At 41.9% G+C, this 25,832-nt stretch overlaps 1 protein-coding gene across 1 annotated transcript; it reads left to right on the top strand.

Moving 5' to 3' along the window:
• LOC114920337 (NLR family CARD domain-containing protein 3-like) lies at positions 1–24,519 on the top strand. The gene is made up of 9 exons (XM_065962523.1): positions 1–194; positions 331–450; positions 725–844; positions 6,304–6,533; positions 8,170–10,201; positions 11,645–11,818; positions 13,149–13,322; positions 16,168–16,344; positions 22,424–24,519. The coding sequence occupies exons 1-9, from the start codon at positions 79–81 to the stop codon at positions 22,443–22,445; spliced, it is 3,165 nt and encodes a 1,054-aa protein (XP_065818595.1). The 5' UTR covers positions 1–78; the 3' UTR covers positions 22,446–24,519.
• The last annotated feature ends 1,313 nt before the right edge of the window (positions 24,520–25,832 follow it).

The following is a 25,832-nucleotide window of genomic DNA, read 5'->3' as shown; positions in this document are numbered from 1 at the left end:
AACTGGTTTCTCTTGTTTCTTGTGTGTTGATCTCTCACTGAGTGTTTCTGTTTTTCCTCTCAGACTTCAGATCAGAACATGGACGTGTGTTTAGAGGAGGACAGAGCAGAGTCTCCTGAACCCAGGTGTGTGTCTCTGAAGTCCATCCATCCTCCTATGAACTTCAAGAATGAACCTTCACCTTCAGACATAAAGTAAGCCTCCTGACAACAAACCTGGAAACCTTCTCATCATCCACAGCTGTAGCCCTTTTTGTATTTACAGCTTCTTTTATAGCATTTTCATCAGCGAGTTTATTAAAGATTCATTTGAATATAAAACTTGTTTTAGAGTTCAGTGGAGCAGACAGAGAGCAGAGTCTCCTGTACCCAGCTGTGTGTCCCTGAAGAGTGATCTGTCCAAAGATTCTCCTCCAGACTTCAGTAAAGAACCTGGACCCTCAGACACAAAGTAAGAAAACTTAACAACTCATTTTCACTTCAGATTCAAATCAACCTGCTAGCTTAAACTTTCTGATATCAAGAGAAATCATTTGATCTTCTTTAAAAATCCATATTTCCTGTTTGTCAAATGTTGTCATATTTGTTCAGTGATCTTTTCTGTATCACCACTGTGTGCAGCTTGGTCATTCAAAACAAGAACATCACCTCGACTTCTGTTTTTTGTTGCTGTGGTATCTAAAGAGGTATTCGTGATAGAAATATAAAATAGTTTGTCATTGCAGAGTTCAGTGGAGCAGACAGAGAGCAGAGTCTCCTGTACCCAGCTGTGTGTCTCTGAAGAGTGATCTGTCCAAATATCCTCCTCCAGACTTCAGTAAAGAACCTGAACCCTCAGACACAAAGTAAGAAAACTTAAAAACTCATTTTCTTTCTTTCTTTTTTCTTTTTTTTTTAACTGTTTATTTTTCATTTTTATAAAACAGGAAATTTTTTGACATAGGCCTTTCTCTAGAATGATATATAATAATAATACTTAAGTGGCACATAAAGTAAATAAATAAAAAGGTACCTGTTTTGACGTAATGTTGATAAAGTGATGAAAAATACGATCGCGAGTCCGTATATTGTGTTTTATTTCGAAATTGACCGGATGCTCTGTGCGTTTCCTTGTCTGACTTCCTGTACGGGCGGTCATAATCTGTCCAGCTTGACGCGTGCCTGCAGCGTATTCCGGCGAAAATAGACTCTCAGCGTATTTGAAACGGAGCAGAGTGTAGTGCCTTTGATGTCATGCTCCGGAGACGGAACGCAGCGCGCACTGTGTGAACACAATGATTGACTAGAGTGGAAGCTAAGTACAGCGTAGTGCGCGGCTAGCACAGAGTATGTGTGAATTGGGGGTTAGACACCCAGATATCATTTTACACAGTTCCACCTGCGGGTAAAAATGTCCATCTTTATTTGTAGACTTGCAGTCATCAGTTGGAGTTTTGTCCTTTGTTGTGAGGCAGAGGAGAGGAACAAACAACAGAAACATCATCAACAACAGAAAATCCTGCATGGGCTGTGCCCCGTGCAGGATCTCTGAAAGCAGAACCATCAACATAGAAAATGAGATCAGGGTTCGTGAGAGGTACATCTTTCAGGTCCGGTCTCGGGATGCAGGGGTGTTGGAGTTCTGCAAGACAAGAATGGGGTTCACCCTCACCGGTAAAGGCATGAGGGTGGCAGGGTTAAGCACGGCACATTTTTTGACATGAACATTTGGTAAACCTAGAAGTGTGGTGTGATATCTGAGCCATCGTGCTGGCGTGAGGTGTGATGTTTTCTGTTCCTGTAGGATAGATGCAACAGATTGAGGCACCAGAAGGTCAAGGTGGGTGTAACCCACAAAGTCACGTGAGGCTAGCACTGCAGACTTGCAGGCAGCCACTGGCCGCAAGCATGCTGGGAGGCCTCTGGCAACAGGGTCTAGTAAGCGGGAGAAGTAGTCAACAGGTTTCAGCTGACCCCCATGAGCCTGTAAAAGAACAGAGGTCATACAGCCATGTTTTTCATCAACAAAATGTGTGAATAGCTTCTCTGGATCTGGGATGCCCAAGGTTGGGGTGGACTGCAAGGACAGTTTAAGGTTTTCAAACACAGTGTTTGCCTCCTCAGTCCACTGGATGGGGCTGGAAGCTGTCAGGTCTCTTTTGTGTGCGATGTCTCTCAGTGGTCTCTCTGAGAAATTGGGAATAAAATGTCGACAGTAAGAACACATGCCCAGTAAAGAAAGAACTTGTTTTTTAGTCATGTGTTTAGGTGTCTCTGCCACTGCTTTAACCCGAGAGGGAGAGAGAGATTTGCCCTGTGGTGTGAGGATGTGGCCTAAAAAAGTCACCTCCTGTTTTACAAACTGTAGTTTAGACAGGGATGCTTTATGGCCTTCTTCAGCATGATGGCGCAGGAGGAGGATGGTGTCTGTCTCACACTGTTCTTTGGTTGGGGCTGCAATGAGAAGGTCATCAACGTACTGCAGCAAGACTGAACCTGGAGAGAGTGTGACAGGGGAGAGACTGCGAGACAAAGCCTGACAAAAAATTGTAGGGCTGCAGGTCAGTCCTTGGCACAGGCCTTGTGTCAAGGTGTGTAACACTTATCTCCAAAGTGGAAAGCAAACCAAAACTGGGAGTCTTTCTGAACGGGGATAGAGAAAAAAACATTAGACAGGTCCACAACGGAAAACCATTTAGCAGAAGAGGGAATCTGGCTGAGAATGGTGTATGGATTGGGAACATTAGGATTAGGGGCGATGATGGCAGAGTTTACAGCTTGTAGGTCCTGCACAAAATGCCAGACTGTGGGCTGTCCGGCAGGACAGATCTTTTTTACAGGAAAGATCGGAGTCTGTACTGGTGAATCTTCACACCTCGAGGAGAGAGTTAAAAACTGGTGTTATGCCCTCTATAGCTTCTTTTCTGAGTGGGTATTGGCGTTGTTGGAGTCTGTAAATTGACTTTGGGATTATCTGAACTGGTTCACGGTTTTTTATCTGTGCCCAGAGTGTACTAGGGACTTGTGCCAGCAAAGGTGAGAACTCTGCATGTGAGAGCGTTTGAAATAGATATGAGGAAGTGCGACTTCTCATATCATCTATGAGATGTGTTCAGTGGACAAAATTAATTTTCATAGTTAAAGGATGCCTGTATTCCTGTAGTGAGTGAGAGAAAAACACACACGAACTTCCAGTGGCAGGCTGCCAGTCATTTGCTTCACTACACTGAGCTACAAACGGACCCAGATCCCACCACCTGCCGGTGGGAGCTTTTGAGAGAGAGATGTGGGGGTGTGAACCGTATATGTCATAGAGTTTCATCTGAGCTGGAGTAAGCTTGACAGATGCTGCACAGTGTGTCCCATTTGTGTAAATGTCGGTTATCAAATCATTGTCATTCAGATCTTTGAAAAATTGTTTTTCATACTCCGGGTTAGGCCCTTCGGAGCAGACATAAGAGGTGCAGTGTAAATTTTCTGGCTTCAACTTCTCAGCGGTGTTGGAAACAAGTGTGAGTGCTGTATTAGTTAAAAACTGAGCAGATATGTAATTTATCCACCACTGATAAGCATACAGGGGAGTATTTAGGCTGAAATGAACGCCAGTAAAATGTGTTACTCCCCTGGCTTCAGTGGGGGAGGGGAACGCGTGTCAGTCCTGCTGACCCGTAAGCCCTCTGGGTGGAGGTTATCACAATGCCAAAAGCGCACATTAAATCTCTTCCCAGAAGGTTAACTGGGCACATGCTGGACATTAAAAACAAATGTTTAGCTTTTGTTTGTACTCCCTCAAACTCCCATGAACAGTTGACAGGGATCCCATACTTTTCCTTTACACAAGAACCACAGGCACTCGTGGACCATGAAAAGCGGCCACTGTCAGGCAAAGTCATTTCAGATGTTTTTAAAACTAAGTGGGTGGCTCCTGAGTCAACTAAAAATTTGACATTATGTCCCTTAACGTAACATGTTATCATTGGCATTTACTCATAAGCTTCAGAGAAGAGACAGGTATAAGTACCCTCCTTTGGTTTGGGAGGGGTTTCTAGAACATTTATTTTTTGTTGAACTAAGCCAAGCAGTGTGTTACGTTCCCCGTAGTTCTAGGGGACACAACAAATTTATATTTACCAGGAATCAAGGTAGAGACCAGAGTTCGGTTTCAAAAATAATAGTCGCTGTATTTAATTGTACAGGAAACACACAAGAAATGACCAGCTTTAGGTGCACCCACAAAAGTACACAAATTTAGAACAACTGCAACGGAGACGATCTGGCACTCCAGCAGCCTGCGTCCCAGCACACGGATATGACTCTTTGTCTTCCCCCCTCTGCAGCCTGCACCCCGTGCCTTTTATTCATCTGCTGCATGCGTACACAGGTGATTCCACTTCTCCATCAGTCTCCCCCAGAGATGGGCGGAGCACCAACCTGTCCAGGAACTCAGAGAGGGAGGGGAGACACACACAGACAACACAACCCATAACACAGTGTATCAGTGCAAAACGGCTCTTCATTGCGTGGGGCGTGTAATGTGTGTGAGGAGCTGCTGTGGCTGTGGGGGCAGGAAAAAATTGGACCTTGCAGGTCAGCCCCGTCCATCTTGCTCCCTGCAGACTCTATGGTGTCTGTCCTGTAAGATTATCGGGCGTCCCCGATCAATCTGTGTAAATTTCTACCTTTACACTGGTCTTTCCAAGTTTACCGGATTCAAGGAGTCACCTGAACTCCTCCAGGCCTGGCGAAGTTAACTGAACTTCCTTTATTCTAACTACCTCGTAGTTTTAGGGCCGTAAGATGGAAGAAACTTAACCTTTCAATTTTGTCCTAGAATACACAGTGACCTTTGACTTTTAAATTGTGAAATCAGAATGTTTTTACCGTGAATTAGGAGGTTTTCTCGTTCATCGGATTCCGAGGTGACAGCCGCTGTCCACGCAGTCGGTCCTCTCGACCTTCAAACTTTCAGGGTTGAGGTGTAGCCCCCAGGTCCAGGTGTTTAGATTGAGGTTCAGGTGTGCTGGGTTCAGGCATCTGGCTTGTATATCTTTCTTTTTAAGTTGCTTGATGACTTCGTGGACACCATGCATGCCATATGAGCGCATCCTTTACTGCAGCATCCAGGAATCTCACTTGGAGGGGCTGCTGGATCTTTAGACAGAAGGGAGCGATGTGCCCTTTCAATCTTAAAGTCCATGTCTGGACCTTTGAGCACTTTTTGCAGTGGATCATGTTTCCTCCTTCACTTCCTTCTGGGATCTGAAAGATTCTCACCTTGTTCCGTCTCAGCCGGAGGTCTTCCCAGGTGGCTGAGAGGTCAATATCACGGTGAAAAGGGTATCGCAGCACCCTCTGCTGACGTATCTTCTGCCAAGCCAACCCTTTCTTCTAAGTTTTCAATTCTCTCTTCATGTTTACCCAGTTGGTCTTTTATGTCCGTAACGGCCTGTTCCAGTTGTTCAAGAGACAGTTTGGTATTATTATGCCCATCTTGATTTTTCTTTGCGGAGTTTCTTCAACTCCTCCAGTAGCGCCACATCGTTGCTAGTCATGTTTTAGCTAGCTTTAGCTGGGCTAGGTGTTGTGTCTGCTGGATGTCTTTTGTCTCAAAGTCGAAACTCATTTTTAAGATATGCTTTCTTATGTGAAAAATGCCTGATAACTATTGTTGTCGTTATTTTTATGTTTTGTCCGACGGATCTCCGTTCCTATGTTGCAATTCATCTCATGACGTTTTTAATCTTCTCTTTAATGATGTTTAACAAACTGTCACACCCTGGCTTTTTTGGCATGACAAATATGGGAGATACACCATTTTAAGGCGTATCAAAGGCAATTTATTGAACAGATATCAAATAATGAAATGATGAACTAACTACTTTAACTAAGTATAGAGTGTGAATGTCAGTATAATCATCATCATCACAACTACGAGTGTTAATTTATGGAACAGCTGCAGTGATGAAATGAAAACATGTAAAACATTAGGACAGTTAAACACATTTTCAAAAACAACATATTTAACAAATATATAGTTGAACAGTCAATGAGAAAAATGGAATCAATATCAGTTGTAAGGTCTGTACCGTCTACCAATTTATGTGTGGCTTTTGTTACTTAGTTATCTGCTTGTGATCTGTAAATGTGGTAACATCAAACATCGCTACGAGACGAATCTGAGGACTCAGAAAACAAAAGAACTAAGAACCTGATGTGATGGATCCACCAGAATCCTCATGTAGTCATTGTTTACATTGTGTTTGATAAATATTCATATTTTCTATCAGTCAACGATCAGTTTAGTTCTAAAGACATGTCTTCACAGGGGGACGAAGAGGACTCATGTTATAGAGGATCAGCCATCCTGTCCTGTGTGTCAGGATGTCCTGAAGGATCCCGTCTCTACCAGCTGTGGACACTGGTTCTGCAGACAGTGCATCACCTCATACTGGGACCAGTCTGGTTCACCAGGAGACTCGTCCTGTCCTCAGTGTGGAGAAAGATCCAGAACAGGACCTGGACTGCAGTCAGCCAGTCAGAGCAGCACTGAACAAAGTAAGTGTCATAATTTGGTCTGATTTTGTTTCTTATTTTGTAGATTTTCAGAGTTTAGATTTTCTTGTTGTATTTAGTTCTCATTCTTCCCTGATGATGTTGTTTCCCTTGTGTGTTTTCTAGGTTAGTCTTTAGTGTTTCATGTGTTATGTGTTATGTTGTAACTTCGTATCCTAGTGTGTTTTGTTACATTCTTGAGTTCTGTGTATCTTTAGTGTTTCATAATTTAGTTTGTAGTTGTCCTCAGTGTTTCTTGGATTATATTCCTGCCTCTGTGTGTTTCCCTCCAGTGTTGATTTGCCTCATTGTCTTCACCTGTGTTATTAGTCTCACCCTGTGTCTATTTACCCTGCATCTCAGTTCTCTTAAATGCTGTCTCCTCGGTCCACGCTCGAGGATCGAGGATCGTCGGACATTTAAACAGATTATAAACATCTGTTAGTTTGTAAAGAGTCAGTCTGTGATGAGCTATAAGTTCTATAAAATCAATATAATGGAGTGTAGGCCGATCACTCCCGACATTTGATTTGTTTTTGATTAACTGTCAAACAAAAAGTCTGTTGAAGTGTTAAAGTCAAAAGATCATAAATGGTTTCTTCATAATAGTTTTCTTTTCATGATCACTCAGACTGTTTGCCCTTGCTGACAGAGGGAGTCTGTCAGCCAGAAACACGTTTTACATTCATCATTATTTACGTTTATAAAGTTTCATATCAGACTGATCATTAATGATCTTCTGTTTGGAAAATGTCACTTTTTTTTCTCTATTATTTAGAACTTGTAAATAATTGTCAGTATTCCTGAGACATAAGTATCTGTGTTTATAAAATACAGAGTTCATTGTCGAATTATTAGTCAAAACAAATTGTTTAATATTAAACAATTCAATAGTAAATCTTTTTGTCAGTAGAAATTGTCCTTTTGGTTTGAAGCAGACTGCAGGTTGTTCTTCAGGTGTTTGCTATCAGGTAACATAAAGAGATTAAACACTGATACTGTGTGTATTTTATTAGAAATAACACAGTGCGTATTTTCGCGGACATAAACAGCTGTTAAGGCCGACTGACAGCTGAACGTGATCAGCTGATGTCATCACAAGTGGACGTGGCTTCACGTGACGCAGTAGAGGATAGGACGTCTCGTCTCTTGAAACATATCTCCTCATTTCCTCTCTCCTCTGCTTTGTTTCCTTGCATCTCTCCATGCATCTCTGGTGGGAGGGACTAAGACGCAAGTGGAGGACACTTGGATGCAATTAAGTGAACTAGGATGTACCCTGTGTCTCTGTGTTCCTTCCCTTGTGTTGTCAGATCATTGTTGTATGTCACTTGTTCTCTTCCTCTCTGTGTTTTGCCTTTTGGATTTTTGTCGGACTTTTTGGAAAGTAAGCCTTGTTTTTGCATTTTTTCTTTTTGTTTGAATAAATATTTTTAGCTGTTCTGCACTTGGGTCCTCCTCCCTTGTTTTACACAGCAGACATGACAGTAAGACAGTACACCTTTCTGCTTCTGTGATCTCCTCCAAAAACGGGACTTTTATTAGTAAATGTAAAAAATCTAAACATTGAAACTATTTTTTACTTCTTTTACAATAACATTTGAAAACAATAAGCAGATTCTATCATTCTCTCTTTCAGTAGATAGAGGTCTGCAGGAGGTTTTAGATGAACATAAGGTCAGTCTGAGGAGGAGATGTGAACATGTGACTGAAGGAAGTGATGAAACAGGAAGTAGAACCCTCCTCAACATGATCTACACTGAGCTCTACATCACAGAGGGACAGTGTGAAGAGGTGAACACCCAACATGAGGTGAGACAGATTGAGACAGACTCTAAAAAGAAGACCCTCCATGAGACTCCAATCAAGTGCCAGGACATCTTTAAAGTCTTACCCGACCAACAGAACCAAAAGACAGAAGCTCAACCCGACCAACAGAAACAAAAGACAGAAGCTCAACCCGACCAACAGAAACCCATCAGAGTGGTTCTGACAAATGGCGTCGCTGGTGTTGGAAAAACCTTCTCTGTGCAGAAGTTCACTCTGGACTGGGCAGAGGGCTCAGAGAACCAAGACCTCAGTCTGGTGATCCTGCTTTCTTTTAGGGAGCTGAACTTGATCAGAGAGAAGAGGTACAGTCTTCTTGAGCTGCTCCATGTTTTCCATCCAACATTACAAAAGGTCACAGCAGAGACGCTCGCTGTCTGTAAACTGTTGTTCATCTTTGATGGCCTGGATGAAAGCAGACTGTCATTGGACTTCAAAAACAGGAAGGTTGTGTCTGATGTCACACAGAATTCATCGTTAAACACACTGTTCACAAACCTCATCAAGGGGAATCTGCTCCCCTCAGCTCTCATCTGGATAACTTCTCGACCTGCAGCTGCCAATCAGATCCCGCCTTCATGTGTTGACAGGTTAACAGAAGTACGAGGTTTCACTGATGCCCAGAAGGAGGAGTACTTCAGGAGGAGGTTCGGTGATGATGAAGATCTATCCAGCAGAATCATCTCACACATCAAGACATCCAGGAGCCTCCACATCATGTGTCTGATCCCGGTCTTCTGCTGGATCACTGCCACAGTTCTGGAGCACATGATGAGCACAGAGCAGAGAGGAGAGCTGCCCAAGACCCTGACTGACATGTACTCACACTTCCTGCTGGTTCAGACAAAGAGGAAGAAGCACAAGTATGGTGAGGAACATCAGATGAGTCCACATGAGCTGATGGAGGCCGACAGAGAAGTTCTTCTTAAGCTGGGGAGGCTGGCGTTTGAACATCTGGAGAAAGGAAACATCATGTTCTACCAAGAAGACCTAGAGCACTGTGCTCTGGATGTCACAGAGGCCTCGGTGTACTCAGGAGTTTGTACAGAGATCTTTAAAACAGAGTGTGTGATCCTGCAGAAAACAGTCTACTGCTTTGTTCATCTGAGCGTTCAGGAGTTTCTGGCTGCAGTCTACATGTTCCACTGTTTCACCAACCGGAACACAACAGTTCTGAAGGCTTTTCTGGAGCAAATAAACAGTGAACAAGACGATGACGACAAAGGCGGCAACAGCGATGACAAGGAAGACGGCGATGAAGGTGATGACGAAGGTGACAACGACAAAGGCGATGATGAAGGGGATGACGAAGGCGACGACCATGAAGGCGACCATGAAGGTGATCATGAAGGCGATGATGGTGTCGGCGCTGACATCACTTCTTTAAAAGTCTTTCTGAGTAGAGCCATGGAGAAATCCCTGGAAAGTAAGAACGGTCACCTGGATCTGTTTGTTCGCTTCCTTCATGGTCTTTCTCTGGAGTCAAACCAGAGACTCTTAGGAGGCCTGCTGGGTCAGACAGACAACAGTCCAGAAATGATCCAGATAGTCATCAACAACCTGAAGGATATGAACAGTTATGGTATCTCACCTGACAGAAGCATCAACATCTTCCACTGTCTGATGGAGATCAACGACCTCTCAGTCAATCAGGAGATCCAAGAGTACCTGAAGTCAGAGAACAGATCAAAGAAGAGAATCTCTGAGATCCACTGCTCTGCTCTGGCCTACATGCTGCAGATGTCTGAGGAGGTTCTGGATGAGTTGGACCTGAAGAAGCACAACACATCAGACCAGGGACGATTGAGACTGATTCCAGCTGTGAGGAACTGCAGGAAGGCAGAGTAAGTCCAGATGTGATGAGCATTATAAATCAGTGTCATTTACTAATTTACAAATTTTAATAAAAACTAAACAATATCCTCACTGTTCACCAATAGTGTTCCACTGTTAAGTCAGTCGTTCCACTGTTAAGTCAGTCGTAGTTTTTTTCACACGATTTTTTTTAGCTTTTTGTCGTGATTTCAAAAATTGCTTTGATGGTTTTTTGTGAACACATTCAGGAGGGAATTCCCAAAGAACTGACTGAGATGGCTGATAGTGTTAATCCCTGAAAGGGGATATATCTGATGCCGTGAGCGCCCCCTTTGAGCCTCTGCAGGCATTACAAATCAATCATGAGCATCATCTGTTGAAATCTCAGCAGGTAGATCACACAAAAACTGTTCTGGCAGGAGATCCTTAACCTCACTACATGTTATTTTTTGCTGACTTGTTTTATTTCTGGATCATTACGCAGTAGTCACTGTATTTTCCCATTTATAGAAGTGAGCCAGACGGCACAAGAATAAGATCCTCCTCCTCAAGAGTTACTGTTCAATGAGTTTCAAATGGTTTTCTAATCCAGAGAGAGTCATCTGAATAGATCACACTTTAGATCACATACTATAGGCTATATGTAATCCTATTAATCAGTAGAAAATAAAAGACTTATCACCTTTGCATCTCTTTTAGCTCATAGTAGAATATTATTGGAACTGAAGTCACCATTTCCCCCCAAAGCATCTCACTGGTTAAAGGAGCTCATGTTGTTCTTAAATCTGGAGAAAATTAAGTACAACTTGAGGGGACCATCTGAAATCTGAAATTCCAAATCTGTTTGTTTTATGTCAGAGTTGACCATTATGTTAAGTTCAGGGTTCCAGCTGTCATGGAAAACCTTTGGAAAGTGATTGAAAATGTCCTGTAACTCCTTGTTTTTGGTCATAGTTCAGTTATCTCTGGCCGTTGTGGGCATATCATGTTATAGAAAAAAAAATATATATATATATAACCAATCAGCTAGCCAAAGGCACAGTGACTGTCCTTTAGAAAATGTTTTTTTTGCTAAACTATTCACAAACTTCCAGCCAGCGCCGCTCATCATTACCACGATGATATTCTGTCGTGGAAATTTTGTGAAAAATCTTACAAAGAAAAATTGGTTCTTAATGATCATTGTATAACATGATACCTATCGAATGAATAAATAGATCTTTAAAAAAAAAAGAAATTATGTAATCCTAAATAAAACTAAATCTGTTTCCATTCATCTGCAACATTTAGTGAATGATTGAAAGATGAAAAATATGCAGGTTTGAAAACGAGTGATGAGACTTTTTGTGTCAGTGACAGATTCCACTAATGTTTGACCAAACAGGACATGTCAAACTGCTCAATTATGTGAAACGTAAATATCAAACGCTTCTTTTAAAAGTAATATTTTTCTCTTATATGTGTCACAACAGACTTTCTGACTGTGGACTCTCAGAGGCTCACTGTGACATCGTGGCCTCAGCTCTGAAGTCCAACCTCTCCCATCTCAGAGAGCTGGACCTGAGTCAGAACTACCTGCAGGATTCAGGAGTGAAGCTGCTGTGTGAGGGACTGCAGAGTCCAAACTGCAGACTGGAAACTCTGAGGTCAGCCCTTTGAGATGCATCATCTCATCTTTAAGGGGTCCTTACACAAATATTAAGTAATACACAAACATCCAAAACAGCATTATTTAACAGACATACTTACAATTATACAAATACAGGCTAAATTACCTCCGATAAACGCAGATGATGTCTAGTATGTTTGCCAGTCATACACCATTTCAATTAAGTCAATATGTGTTACACTGGTAGCACAAATCCTGCCTTTGGCCAGGATAGAGCACTATTCAAATATCGGTCAAGTATACTGTGATACATGCACATGCGCATTTCGTCAAAGTGATAGACCACAGCTGAGCAGAATAAATTGAACATACCTTTGACGGTTGACTTTAGATAAGAACAAAACTTGAATATTACCTACCTAAACCATCTTTTTCGAACAGAACAATACAATGAATCCCAGTTGCATTGTGAATTGATTGATTGCATTCTGAAACATGAAAAGCGGAAAATGTAACAAAATATGAAGTCCAGCAAAAGCATGATGGGATATGTGGGCCCCACTACTACTACCCACTACAGGAAGGATCACAGATGAGCAGAGGACGTCGCGTCCTGATATCAGTGGCTCAGAGTTGATCAAAAACGGTTCTTGCTGAAACAAATTTAACTCGAGACAACCTTTGATGGCCAATCTAAGTTAGCTTGAGTTAGAAAAATGGCTTGCTAAAGATGATGAACATAAACCTCGAAAAATAAACTCAAGACTTTACTTGAGTTACTAAAGGGAGTCAATTTGCCATGCTAAAAGTGGAGAGAAAAAAAAAGAAACAAGCTTACCAGCACGACCAGGGGAACAAAGACATAACTGATTTGAGCTCAGCCAGTCTTTTACTTTTATTTTGTATAAGTATGCCATGCGACTGTAAAGGAATCTGTGTCAAATAAAATCCTAATCACTAGATGGCAGTAGCATGTCACACTAAAACATCGATTAAAATCGGCTCTTTATAATTTGGCCATCAAACATCAAGATGATCATGACATGTTGTTTTCAAACAAAAAAGTAGTCTTTATTTATGCAGTTTTTTATTGTCCTTCTTAGACAATCCAGAGCTCCGGGGGCTTTCACACCTGCAGTGTCTGCCAAAGTGGACACGGAATGAAAGTTTCTCACAGGAGCTATGAGTGTTTGAATCTAAGAATGATCAGGAAGAACTAAAGTTGTACAGTAATGCATCCTAATAAAGTCCTTCAATGTTAGAATGAACAGTTGATGATCACATTAGTGTGTTCATGTGGACAACATCACACATTCATGCATAAAACTCACTGTCATCTACATTTACATGTTTTATTCTTTATTTAGATTGAAGGGCTGCAGTTTGTCAGAGATCAGCTGTTCTTCTCTGGCCTCAGCTCTGAAGTCCAACGCCTCCCATCTCAGAGAGCTGCACCTGAGTAACAACAAGCTGCAGGATTCAGGAGTGAAGCTGCTGTGTGATTATCTGCAGAGTCCAAACTGCAGACTGGAGACTCTGAGGTCAGATCACTGACTGTTTCATTAATTTGTATCATTTCAATCCACAACCTCAATTGTTGCTCATTTCAGAATTTATAGATAGATAGATAGATAGATAGATAGATAGATAGATAGATAGTGTCATGATTTGGTTTTGTATTTGAGTTTCCCTGTTTTATCCCAGTGTTGCTTGTTTCCCTTGTGTGTTTCCTAGTTTTGTCTTCAGTGTTTTCTGTTTTATTTTGTCATTCATTATCCTCGTGTATCTCTGTGTTCTCGTGTGTTTTGTTAGATTCTTGAGTTCTGTGTGTCTTTAGTGTTTCATGATTTAGTTTGTAGTTGTCCTGTGTTTCTTGTATTCCTGCCTCTGTGTGTTTCCCAGTGTGATTGCCCTGATTGTCCTCACCTGTGTCTTGTTAGTCTCACCTGTGTCTGATTACCTAATGTCTATTTAGTCTCTGTGTTTCTTCCCCTCTGTGTCAGTTCATTGTTGTTTGTATGTCTTTTTTATGTCGTTTGTTGGTATGTCAGTTTTTGCTCGTACTCCTCTGTGGCTCCCTGTTTTTGATCCCTGTGTTTTCTGTTGAACTTTTGAAAGTAAGTTTTTGTTGCCTGTTTGCGTTTTTGTTTATTAAAGACTTTTAGTTCATTCTGCACTTGGGTCCACCTCTATTCGTTGCTTACAATTCGTGACAGACAGATAGATAGATTTACTTTATTGATCCCAAACTGGGAAATTGTGGTGTTACAGCAGCAGATTAACAGAGCAAATAAAACAATATAAGAATAGATACAAAGTAAATAAGCAATTAAAATATATAAAGAATAAGAAGAGATATAGACATCCGGAATTTAACTTAAAGGCTTTATATGCAAAAAAAATTTCACACTTAAATATAATAGAAATCAAGTATAGCCTCTGAAAATAACTCTGAGTAATGACTGTCTGCAATGGGTGTAACACCCGAGTCCCACTGTCTCTGATGTTTTCTGAGTTTTCTGAGTCATATCTTCAGTTTGTTTACATCACCGGGATGGCCAGCCGGCTCATCCCCTTGCGAATAAACGTTGTTTAATTGAGGGACTAGAGAAAAGAAGAATAACATACTGTACTCACTACTTAAATGTGTTTCTAGATCACGGTCATTTCGGGTAAATTTACATGCAGTGTGAAGATACGAGCATAATAAAGATCATTAGCATTAGCATTAGCACACAACAATGCGCCACAAGTTGTTTTGGTTTCATGCTGGTGCTCAAGGGCGACATCTGCTGGATCAAAAAATCGCATATAAAGCCTTTAACATTAGTACTATTCCAAAATATTAAAAATTAAATACAACATTTTGTTTGTAAACATACTTGATGGTGGTAAGAGATGTAAATGTGAAAACACAGTGATGACAGGTGTAAATGTACAATAACAGTGATGACAGTGGTAAATGTGCAATAGCTATATAGGGGGTTGTCCAGAGCTGTGCAAATTCGTAGCTGTGCAATCAATGATACATATATTAAAATGCAAGAGTGTAGGTGTTATCAGCTGAAACTATTAACTATAATGATGAGTAGACAGACAATGCCATTAACTTAAATGTAAGGATAATGTGTAAACTTTACATGTAGTATGAGCAGAACAGATTACAGTATGGAAAGAAATTTTATCATGATGACAGTTCTCTGCTCGCCAGAGGTGAGCTGTTGTACAGAGTTATGGCCTTCGGTAAAAAAGCTTTCCTGTATCTGTCCTTGTGACAGCGGAGTTGGATCAGTCTGTTAGAAAAGCTGCTCCACTGTCTGTTCAGTAGGTGGTGCAGAGGGTGCTCAGGATTTTCCATAATGGATAACAGTTTGTTAAGAGTCCTCCTCTCTGTCACCACTACAAAAGAGTCCAGCTTTCAAACTGTCACAGAGCAGGCCTTCTTAATAAGCTTGTCCAGTCTCTTAATGTCACCAGCTCCAATGCTGCTCCCCCAACAGACCACAGCAGAGAACAGTGCACTGGCCACAACAGACTGAACATCTTGCTGCACACATTGAAGGATCTCAGCTTCCTCAGAAAGTAGAGTCTGCTCATCCCCTTCTTGTACACTGTATGAGTCCTTGCACTCTCTCAGCTTCTCCCTCAGATCATGTTGTATCCTCCTCAGCTCCTACCTGTTTCCAGACCTGCAGGCGTGTTTCTTTTTGTTGAGAAGGGCTTTTAGGTCAGTGGTGATCCAGCATTTGTTATTTGGAAAACAGCGTACAGTCCGGGTCGGTAAAGCAGTGTTTTCACTGAATTTAATGTATTCTGTGATGCAGTCAGTCATGCTGTTAATGTCCTCACCATGTGGCTCACAAAGTACATCCCAGTCTGTGGACTCAAAGCAGTCCTGAAGTGCCTCGTTACTCTCCTGTGTCCACCTCCTAACAGTCCTTGTGGTTGCCACAGATTGCCTTTGAACCAGGGGATATACTCTGGTGTCAGTAGGACCAGGTTGCGGTCTGATCTGCCCAGGGGGGGAAGGGCAGTGGTACTGTATGCTTCCTTAATGTTAGCATACAGAAGGTCCAGTGTTTTATTTTCTCTAGTTGGACAGTTAGAATATTGATATAAAAGTGGTTAGTGTTTTGTCCATATTTACATGATTAAAGTCCCCGGTAATGGCTACAAAGGCATTTGGATGCTTAGTTTGAAGCTATGAAACTGTTGACGGTGGGAGATAAACAGCTATAACAATGGCACACGTAAGTAATAGGGGCGCATTCCAAAAGCTAATTAATTAATCAGGACAAAGGGACCAAGTGATGTTGCGATACTTATCACAACCTGAACAAATGTGATTATAGATTATTTTTTCTTCATCTTTTATTCTTTACTCAGATTGATTCGCTGCAGTTTGTCAGAGATCAGCTGTTCTTCTCTGGCCTCAGCTCTGAAGTCCAACCCTTCCCATCTTAGAGAGCTGGACCTGGACTACAACTACAAGCTGCAGGATTCAGGAGTGAAGCTGCTGCGTGATCTTGAGAAGAATCCAAACTATCGACTGGAGACTCTGAGGTCAGTCACTGTGTTTTTTTAGTAAACCCTCCACATATCGGGTCATAAATAAATTATATTTAGATTATTTTTGTTTTTTATTAATTAATTAATTAATAATTATTCAGAATATTCATTTTTAATTAACTAATTGAGACTGATTTCGATGATATTTGGTTATTGTTCGCTGATCTCAGAGCGGTGCCCCAAATTTATTTACTTAGTTTAATAATATTGTTAATTCATATTAATAATTCATTAAGGATAATTATTAATATTAATTCATATAACCAAATTTGACTATATAAAACTCAACATATTTGTTGCCCGTGTATTTGCTCCACAAAACCCCAACACGGGAATGGCTAAGGAAGATAGAGGGCTCCGGCTTACCTGGAAAGTTCAAGCTCTGGCTTACCTGGAAAGTTCAAGGCCTGGCTCTTCCAACAAGGTCTGATTCCAAGACTTATGTGGCTACTCTCAATTTACAACATGCCCATGACATATGTGGAAGGGATAGAGAGACGAGTAAACAAACACCTTCACAGGTGCCTGGGGGTTCCACCTAGCTTTACGTAAGTGGGGCTTTACATTAGATCTGGGCAGTGACAGCTTCCCCTATCATCAGTGGTCGAGGAGTACAAGGTGGCAAAGATAAGGGCCGTGATAATAAACTCCTCAAAAAAAGTTTGGAAACATAATTTTGGTCAATTATTTGGCCCCTTTAATAATACTAATTGGTGTTGTATTTTATATCGTTGGAAAGCCTGATTAGTCACTTTTATAACTTGTAAGGATCATGCAATCGTAGAATGTGCAACACAGCTAAACGCGTGGGTAACATGCCAAAATGTGCCAAAAATCCCCTGCAATGTTCTTCTGTTGGTATTCACTCCTGTTTTGAGTTGCTTGGTGGAATGGATGACTGCACTCACCCACAGTAATATGTTTTTTTTTACATTTTATTCATTTTACACTGTCAGGGACCTCAGTAGCGTGTGGAAGATCCATACACAGCCACAACAGCTTGGCCCCTCCTCCTCATGCAAAAAGGGGTGAATAACTTTACTATAGCTAACGGAAGCTCACCACACATTAGTTAACTAATTATTGAACTAAATGATAGCTCACTCCCTACTAACCTGCTAGTCTACTCTTTCCTAGTGGAAGGAGCTATGTAAAATTACTCCTCTAACACCCTTTGGAAGACAGATGAACAAGTTATAATCACAGCCCCAGGATTATCTGCCTAACATTCATTTCTAGAATAGTTAGATTTAAGGATAACCCCTGGTATAGGACTCTAGATTACACCCTGGAGAGGGAATAACTGTGAACTCCCCCCGCTAGGATGTTAGGTGTGTATGGGATGTGTATATAAATCAGTAAGACAAGTGTGCCGTGGTGTGACTGCTCAAAACTTACCTTCCAAGGTACATGGGGTCCTTAAGGGGAACTTCCAGTCTTTGTGGTGTAAATGATTTCAGTTAGAAAATTATTTCAAAAAGTTTCCGAAAATGTATTAAAAAATTTCAAATGATATTCCAAATGCAAATACAAAACATTAAAAGTAATATAAAAACTGGAAAAGAAAAGCAAAACTCAAAGACCAAAGTCTAAACCTGTGAGTGTAGACATTTGAGGTTTTAAAAGATCTTGGCTCAGAGACTAAGTCCCAAAATGGGATTTCAAACGTCAGTGATGTGTATTCGTTTAGCAAAGCAAAAAGGAACCCCGATCAGATTTTCTACAGGGTTTTTATAGCCAAAAAGTCTCTCTTTTTTCAAGATCCTGTAACACCTCAACAATGCACGTTCGCAGAAACGTGATGTATCCACAGGTCATGCCAAGTTCATGACATAATATCAAGATCGTATGTGGTTTCAGCTCAAAGACCGTGAATCGAGCAGATACACAGAAGAGCTGATACTCAGAAACGCTATACGCCTACAAGCTCCTATGTGGTCTTGCTTCAATGTATGGCACACTTATCTTGACCTCACAGGAGTGTATGCACTAAGAGTGTGTAAGTTTAACAGGAAATGTTGAAAGCAGAAAAAGGTTATGAACTATGTATTAAATGATGAAAGAATTAAATGATAATAAAAGGAAAAAACAAATTCAACAATTGCATAACTCTTTCTGATCTTTCAACAAAGGTCAACCAGCGTGGTTGTGTTGGTCACTCTGGCATGAACAGCATGCCTAAGATGATCCCACAAGTGCTATCAATTAGGTGCCAATCAGGTGTCAGTCATACACCTGTAACTGGCACACACCTGGCAGCACTTGAAGCTCAAAACAGGAGTGAATACCAACAGAAGAACATTGCAGGGGATTTTGGCACATTTTTTTAGAGCGCCACTCACACATTTAGCTGTGTTGCACATTCCATGAACATCACGATCCTTACGAGTTATATCTCTTGTAAAGGTGACTGATCAGGCTTTTCAATGATATATAATACAACACCAATTAGTATTATTAAAGGGGCAAAATAAGTGACCAAAATAACGTTTCCAAACTTTTTTTGAGGAGTTTATTAGTGATGGTAAGACCACAGGCGCAAGTGTCACCACAAGATCCGGACGTAAATGGGCTGCTGACTAAACAGTGGCACAGGCAGAAGTTTCGCTGAGGTTGAAAGACATCATCGGGACGCCCTGCACAGGTAGGCAAGGACTTGGAACCGCCCACTTCCAACAGTGGGGAAAAGCTGACCCAAGGCGAAGAAGAGTCTTGGTACAAGCTGAGGTCCAAAACCTGGAGGAGGAAGACAAAGGCAAAAGGCAGTGGAGCTCAGATCACAAAGAGGTTGGACGAGGTGGAATCTGCCCAAGCGGAAGGTGACCTGGCCTGAACTCTGGAGCCCTTCCGCATCTCTTTCCTGCTTCGGTCAGTGTATGACACCCTTCCAACTCCGACAAACCTGCACAGGTGGGGAATGAAGGAGAACCCACTGTACAGGTTATGTGGAGAGAGAGGAACACTTGCACACATACTGTCTGGGTGCAAGACCACACTAATCCAGGGGAGATACATGTGAAGCCACAACAATGTCTTCAGGGTACACGCCGAGATCTTAAAGCGGGAGAGGCAAAGGAAATACCATACCCATGAGAGACCAATAACATCAATAAAGTTTGTGAGGGAGGGGAAGAGCCTCCTGTAGATGGCCCATGAATGGCAGGTGAGGGTGGACCTTGGAAATAAGCTCCACTTCCCTGAGGTCCTCCAAACATCCCTGAGGCCTGATGTGGTCCTATGGTCCGAGGAGGGAAAGAAGATGATCCTGATTGTAACTGACCATCCCATGGGAGGATAATAATAATAATAGACTTTATTTGGCATGGACATCACAGATACATTGGATGAACCAGATGCATTGTTTAAGTGTTTTAGCAAGCATGCTAGTTCTCAACACCTGTCCACAGGAGGCTTTTGAAAGGAAAACAATTAAGATAGGGAGAAAAGCGATAAAACAGAGAATACAATAAGTAGAGAATAAATAAATAGACTTAAACCGTAGAGCAAAGGTAGTATGATCAAACAATAAACCAGTCAGAAGCTAGTCATGTGAGCACTGTTGTTTTGATTTTAGCCATTGTTTGAGTCCTCTGTTAAAAGCATTACTGTTGCTCTCTAATTGTATGCCAGTGGGCAGAGAGCTCCAAAGTTTTGCCCCCTTTGCAGAGCAGACTGCCCAAAAGATGTCTTGTACATTGGGACAAGAAAATCACACCTGATGGAGGCTTGTGTGACTGCCCTACAAGAGCTCTGACGCCTAATGGCTAATTCAGATAACAGTGGTGACACATGATTATTTACACATTTAAAAAACAGTTTAAGATGACTAAAATTCATAAAATTGTCAAAGGTGAAAAGGTTGTGTTTTTTTAAAATGCCACAGTGATGCCATCTCATACCAAATACTCAGGGTCCAAAAGTGCAGGGAAAAAGGGTGGCAGGCCTGGCTATTCCTAGTGGAAGTTGGCTGCAGGGGTTTCCCTGTGCAGTCTGTATGGAACACACTTGCAGCCCTGAGGAAGGCAGCTGCTAGTAGGTTGGGGGAGGCAGCAGAGAGACTGACTTGCTGGCTTTGGTTCAGGCAGAAGGAGATGAGCTGGAAGCCAGAAGAAGATGGGCAGTGACTGGCCATCACGGCAGACCCGCCTACCTGGAGGATGTTGTGGTTTAAGGTTGAAACATCTGGTGAAAGGTGGTGACCACCTGATGACATCTTCTCCTGGTTGAAAGCTGCAGTCACTAGTGACTGAAGGTGCAGGCATTTTGATGTATCCTATAGAGACGGAGAGATGGATGGAGAGATGGATAGATGGAAAGATGGAGAGATACTATATTCATCCCCTGGGGTAAATGCAGGAGTATCCCATAGCTCACACATAAAAGTTAAAACAATGAATAAACATTAAAGAAAACAATGTTTTAAAAACAGGACTCCAAACAGAGTCATGAATAATCAAAAACTGCATAGATGAAATGAACATATAATTAAAACAGTAAAAGTCTCCGCAGTCCTAAATAGTTCTTATTATTGCACCAATCCCCGGGGTGAGAGAGTGTTCAGGAGAAAGAGAAGGAAAGGCAGGCAGTGACGGTTTACCCACAGCTCCAGTCATGAGCTGCTACCGTTGGCCTGTGTGTTATGAAGCCTAATGTCTGTGGGGACAAAGGATCTCCTGAACCTCTAAGTCCTGCAGGGTAGTGAAATTACCCGTCCACTGCAGCTACTTCTCTGGCCTGCCATGATGTCGAGGAGAGGATGGTTAACATTGTCCAATATAATCTGTCCTCTTCTTCACACGTGTCTCTCCACCTCAATCCTCCAGTGAGTCAAGACGCCTGCCTGAAACAGAACCAACTTTTTTTTAATCAACTTGTCAATGTTGTAATGAATGCAGGCGGACCCACAATACAGACACAAAACAGTCTTTGAATAAAGTTCAAAAGTTATTTATTGAAGTCTGTTGGATATTGGCTGGAGTTCTGAGGTATGTGAATTGGTTTCTTTGTTGTTTAAAGTATCCGGTCTCAGAGTCAGTGATGAAGCAGAGGTGCGGTCGTGGAACTTGGTGTGGAATGCTGAAGATGAGGTACCAGATCTAGACACAGGAAAAGACAAAATTAGCAAAGCGAATCTTAAGTTTGGAAAAATATGTTACAAAAGCCTTACTGAGGAATACCACGGTGGGTAAACAGACAATCTGGCGTCCAGTGGAAGACTGAGCCAGCCTTTATACTGTGGAGTGTGTAGGTGGCTTGATTGGACATGAACAGCAGGTTTGCAGACTTGAGTGCTGGCCAGGTGTGTGGATCCACACCCAGTTCCAGGTGAACACACAGGACAAACAAGAAAACACACGGAGGGAAAAAGAGGAAAAATAGACTAGGATCTTCACAGTCAAGCTGCTTATTAGGAACTCTTTCCAGTTTTGTCCAGATTGCAGTGAATACAAAGACCTGATCTTCAGAGCATGAAAAGAGATGTGTTGAAACACAGTCACTCACTCCCAGGAACACTACTGCACCACAGTGATTGATCAACAAGCCTAACTCTCCTCCCTGTGAGTTTTCCCACTTCACTTTCACCATCCGGTCTCAGACGCCATGAAACTGCTTACATTCAAAGTGGAGTCCATGTCCCAGTCTGTGAGTCCAGTTTCACTAAGACCATCAGACAGTCAGCTGTGGAACAGATCGTTCTCTGTATTTTCCTTATGTCCTGTCACAGAGCTTCTTTTCTAGAGTTCATCTCTTTCTGAACAAATGTTTTCTGCTCAGGTTTCGATCTAACAAATACTGGGGTCAACCAAAGCTTGGACGTTCGTTTGTTCTCTGAGGAGAAATTCACCAGAGAACAAGATGGGACTGTTACAAATGGCTGTCTGAGTGAAAGTCATGGAGGCCATGTTGTTCTGCAGCTGAGCCATCGGCAGAGGGAGTAACAAGTGAAATGTCAGCTGTCAGAGCTGGTAGGACAGAACAACGCCGTGTGTCTGAATGTGTGTGGACGTGAAGCTGCCATAACTCAATGTAAAATGATTTATGATTTCTGTGATCTGTCTTCTTCTCTCATTAGATGGGGAGGATCTCTGTCATAATGTGAGCTGTGTCCTGATGATCCACAGAGGATGAAGCAGCAGCTTCACTGTCACACTCAAAGTTGAGTCCAGCATTAACCCTGAGTGTTCCTCCTGATGTTACAGAGTATCATCAGAGTTCATGGACTGCTCTGCTGCTGCTTTGTCATGCTACACTCTCTGCAGACACACTGAGACTCCTCCACACTCGACCACCTCCTCCACCAGGAACCTGGTTTCATTTGGTCTTTTTTTCTTTTTCTTTACAATCTCTGAAAACAAACCAATTTGTGACCACAAAGTTCTATTAATTAGAATTATACATTAAAAGACGAAAGTTAATATATAGATTTATTTTCGGAGAGTCAACAATATCCCTAATTGATTAATTAGTGCACACTCTGCTCGCTCTGCCTCTCCTGTTCCTGTTAAGTGAACTCAGAAATTAAAGAGCTTGTGAATGAAGTAAAGGATAAATTGGACATATCAGTTGCCTTGCTTTCTGGACCCATTTTTTTTTACAGCCCAGCAGCCCGGATTGGGTATCGCTGGAGCTGAACTAATGCCAGGATGTCTCCCTTCCAGCACTCATTGGTTCACAAATCTGTTAGTCGCTACCATAATAAATAGGTAACCCGGTTGTATGTCACTTCCTCAAAATTTGAGCCAAGTTTAGGAAGGGGTTTGGTCACAGCGACTTTTCCCTCCTGAGTCCAGTCGCCTCCAATCATCTTTTCATCCCCTCGCAATTTGACAAAACTTTTAATATTTGGCACAGGAAAGGTATCAAGTGTTTTAAAGACATGTTTCAAGATAAATGCTTTGTTTCTTTTAATCAACTATCTGAGAAATACCAAAAACACATTTCTCGATATATGCAGGCCCGACTGTATATTCGTTCAAAGCTACTTTGTTTCCCTTCAGAACCTGGCACCAACCCTGTTTTCGCTTTTCTTTCCTTTAACCCACTGTTTAGAGATGCACTGTCCAAATTGTATAGTAACATCTCAATGCTGACATGTTCACCTCTGGACAAGATTAGGGCAGCATGGAAACCAGACTTAGGACATAGATCTGATGATCAGTGGGACTCTGCTCTTCTATCAAACACCGAAGTCTTCACTCTGCGCAAGACATTGCCTACTGCAATTTAAGTGGGTCCATAGGGCCCACATGTCTAAGGTCAAGTTAGCTAGCATCTACCCTTGTATAACTCCCACCTGCGATAAATGCAAAAACGGTGATGCTACTCCGATCCACATGTAGTTGCTTTATACTCGCCTACAACAATACTGGACAGCTGTCTTCTATACTCTACTATCTATACTATACTATCTAAAATATTAGATAAGACTATAGACCCAGACCCTATTGTCGCTTTGTTTGGCATTGCTGACCAACACCTGACATCTGCTGAGCACAGTGTGGTTGTCTTTGCTCTGCTCTTGGCTAGGTGTGCATCTTGCTTAAGTGGAAGGATGCTTCCTCGCCCACTCTTGGCCAATGGCTTCGGGATGTAATGTCCTGTCTCAAACTGAGGTGCTATACTTTTCTGTCTGTGGTTCTGAGAAAAAGTTTTTTAAGACCTGGGAACCCTTCGTATCCTACTTCCTTAACAACAAAACCTCATTAGCTTGACACAAACCTGAAATACTAGTCTTTGTGCCTTTGTTATTATCCAGGAAATGTATGTGGGATGATGGGTGGGTGGATGGGGGGGGAAGGGTTTTTGTACTACATCCGCTATTACTGTTACTGCCACAGGATTCTGTTTATTTTTATTGCTGTACCTTACTGTATACTATGTGGTAATGTGTAATGTGCCTGCCCAACCCTCTTTTTGTTTGTTTAATGTTATTGTTTCTAAAACTCAATAAAAATATTTTGAAAAGAAAGAAACATCAACCTGTGCTGTGTTGTAAGAAGTGCAGCTCTTTGTACCTGATGTAATCTGGTAATCACGTTGGTTTTGATCACTTTGATACATCACTTAATTAACAACAAGCTTCCTCCTAATATGGCTCAGCTGCTGTTGAATGAATAAAATGTCGAGTTATGTTTTGAAGGTGATTTAATAAAACATGCTGCTGATGAACTAAGTCCCCTGCAGACTTGATTTGTTGGCCGTACTCAACGGCCGATTCAAGGTGCCCGATCCCACTTCTGCTCTTCCGGGGGAGTAACAGAGGCATTACAGAGAGCATTCCAGACGGAATTGGTGAAGCCAGCAGGGGAGAACAGCACTGTGTTTGTGTGTGTCTGAGTGTATGTGTGTTTGGCGCTCCCACTTTGTGCTCCCACAACACTGTTACACAATGTGAATTCACAGTCTAGGACTCGCTCTTCATGACACTGCTTCAAAATGTGGGCTCAATGTGAACTCTAGTGGCCACGACTTAGAACTGCATGAAATAGTAAGGTTTTTCATTGATTTTGAAAGTCTTTTTGAAGTTGCCATTACATATGATGCTTCTCCTGCAAAAGGCTCAGACTCAAGAAGAACCTTTACAATGTTTCCCAGCTACTTTGGCTCAGTTCTCTAAAAACGTCCGAAGTCCCCCCAAAAAATCTGAGATTCTTCTTCACAATTCCTGTGCCTATATTCATTTGTATCCAGATGGAAGCCGTTGAGCCACCTTTGGAGAGGGCATAGCGACAGCAGACTTAAAGGCACTCTGGTTGCAGCTGACGTCCAGATCCACACCCAGACAAGTGATGGTCTGGAAAGGCCTTAAGGCAGCTCTAGGAACTGCAGTCTGTACCCCTGGGCTAAGGTGGAAATGTCTGTCAGGAGAGGGAGCGCACACACTCTCTTCACCGAAAAAGGGTCAATGAAAGATTAACAGGTACAACTCAAATTCTATAAATTTACTGTAAGTAGAAGCGCTGTAGTCAACCAACAAAACTAGACACGTCTTAGCGGGGAGTGGGAGCGCAAACACCGCCTTCACCCTCGAGTATGTTGGATGTGTCAAAAACACACTACGGTCAACAACCAAAAACTGTGATACTCACTTTATTGGATGGCGATCCCAAGAAAAAGCCAAAAGGTTGATTGTCACATCCCTTGGAGGGCGACTGAAAAGACGCAACTCTGACAATGGTCACAGGGCTACCAGCGACAAGCTCAAAGTTAATGCTACTACAATAGTCCAACGCCTGTGAGTGAGAAGATGTGAGAAGCGCGAAGGGAAAAAGATCTTCTGATGACACCGGAAGATAATGACAAGTCAGGGTCATCAGGGTTCACACATGACTTTCAATCAATCAATCAATCAATCAATTTTTATTTGTATAGCCTCAACTCATAACAAGTGTTATCTCGAGACACTTCACAAAAAGCAGGTAAAATACCTTACTCTTTGTCTGTTAACATTACAAAAGAGCAGGTAAAAAGACCTTACTCAT

Source organism: Labrus bergylta, chromosome 13 (assembly GCF_963930695.1).
Source record: "Labrus bergylta chromosome 13, fLabBer1.1, whole genome shotgun sequence".
In the NCBI taxonomy this organism is placed as follows: Eukaryota; Metazoa; Chordata; class Actinopteri; order Labriformes; family Labridae; genus Labrus; species Labrus bergylta.
Note: the sequence above shows the minus strand (reverse complement) of the source record. Positions and strands in the feature narration are given on the sequence as shown.

Coding starts and splice junctions, on each gene's coding strand:
- LOC114920337 (XM_065962523.1), top strand. CDS start 79: ATGGACGTGTGTTTAGAGGAGGACAGAGCAGAGTCTCCTGAACCCAGG. Junction 6,534..8,169: donor TCAGAGCAGCACTGAACAAA/GTAAGTGTCATA, acceptor TCTCTCTTTCAG/TAGATAGAGGTCTGCAGGAG. Junction 13,323..16,167: donor TGCAGACTGGAGACTCTGAG/GTCAGATCACTG, acceptor TTCTTTACTCAG/ATTGATTCGCTGCAGTTTGT.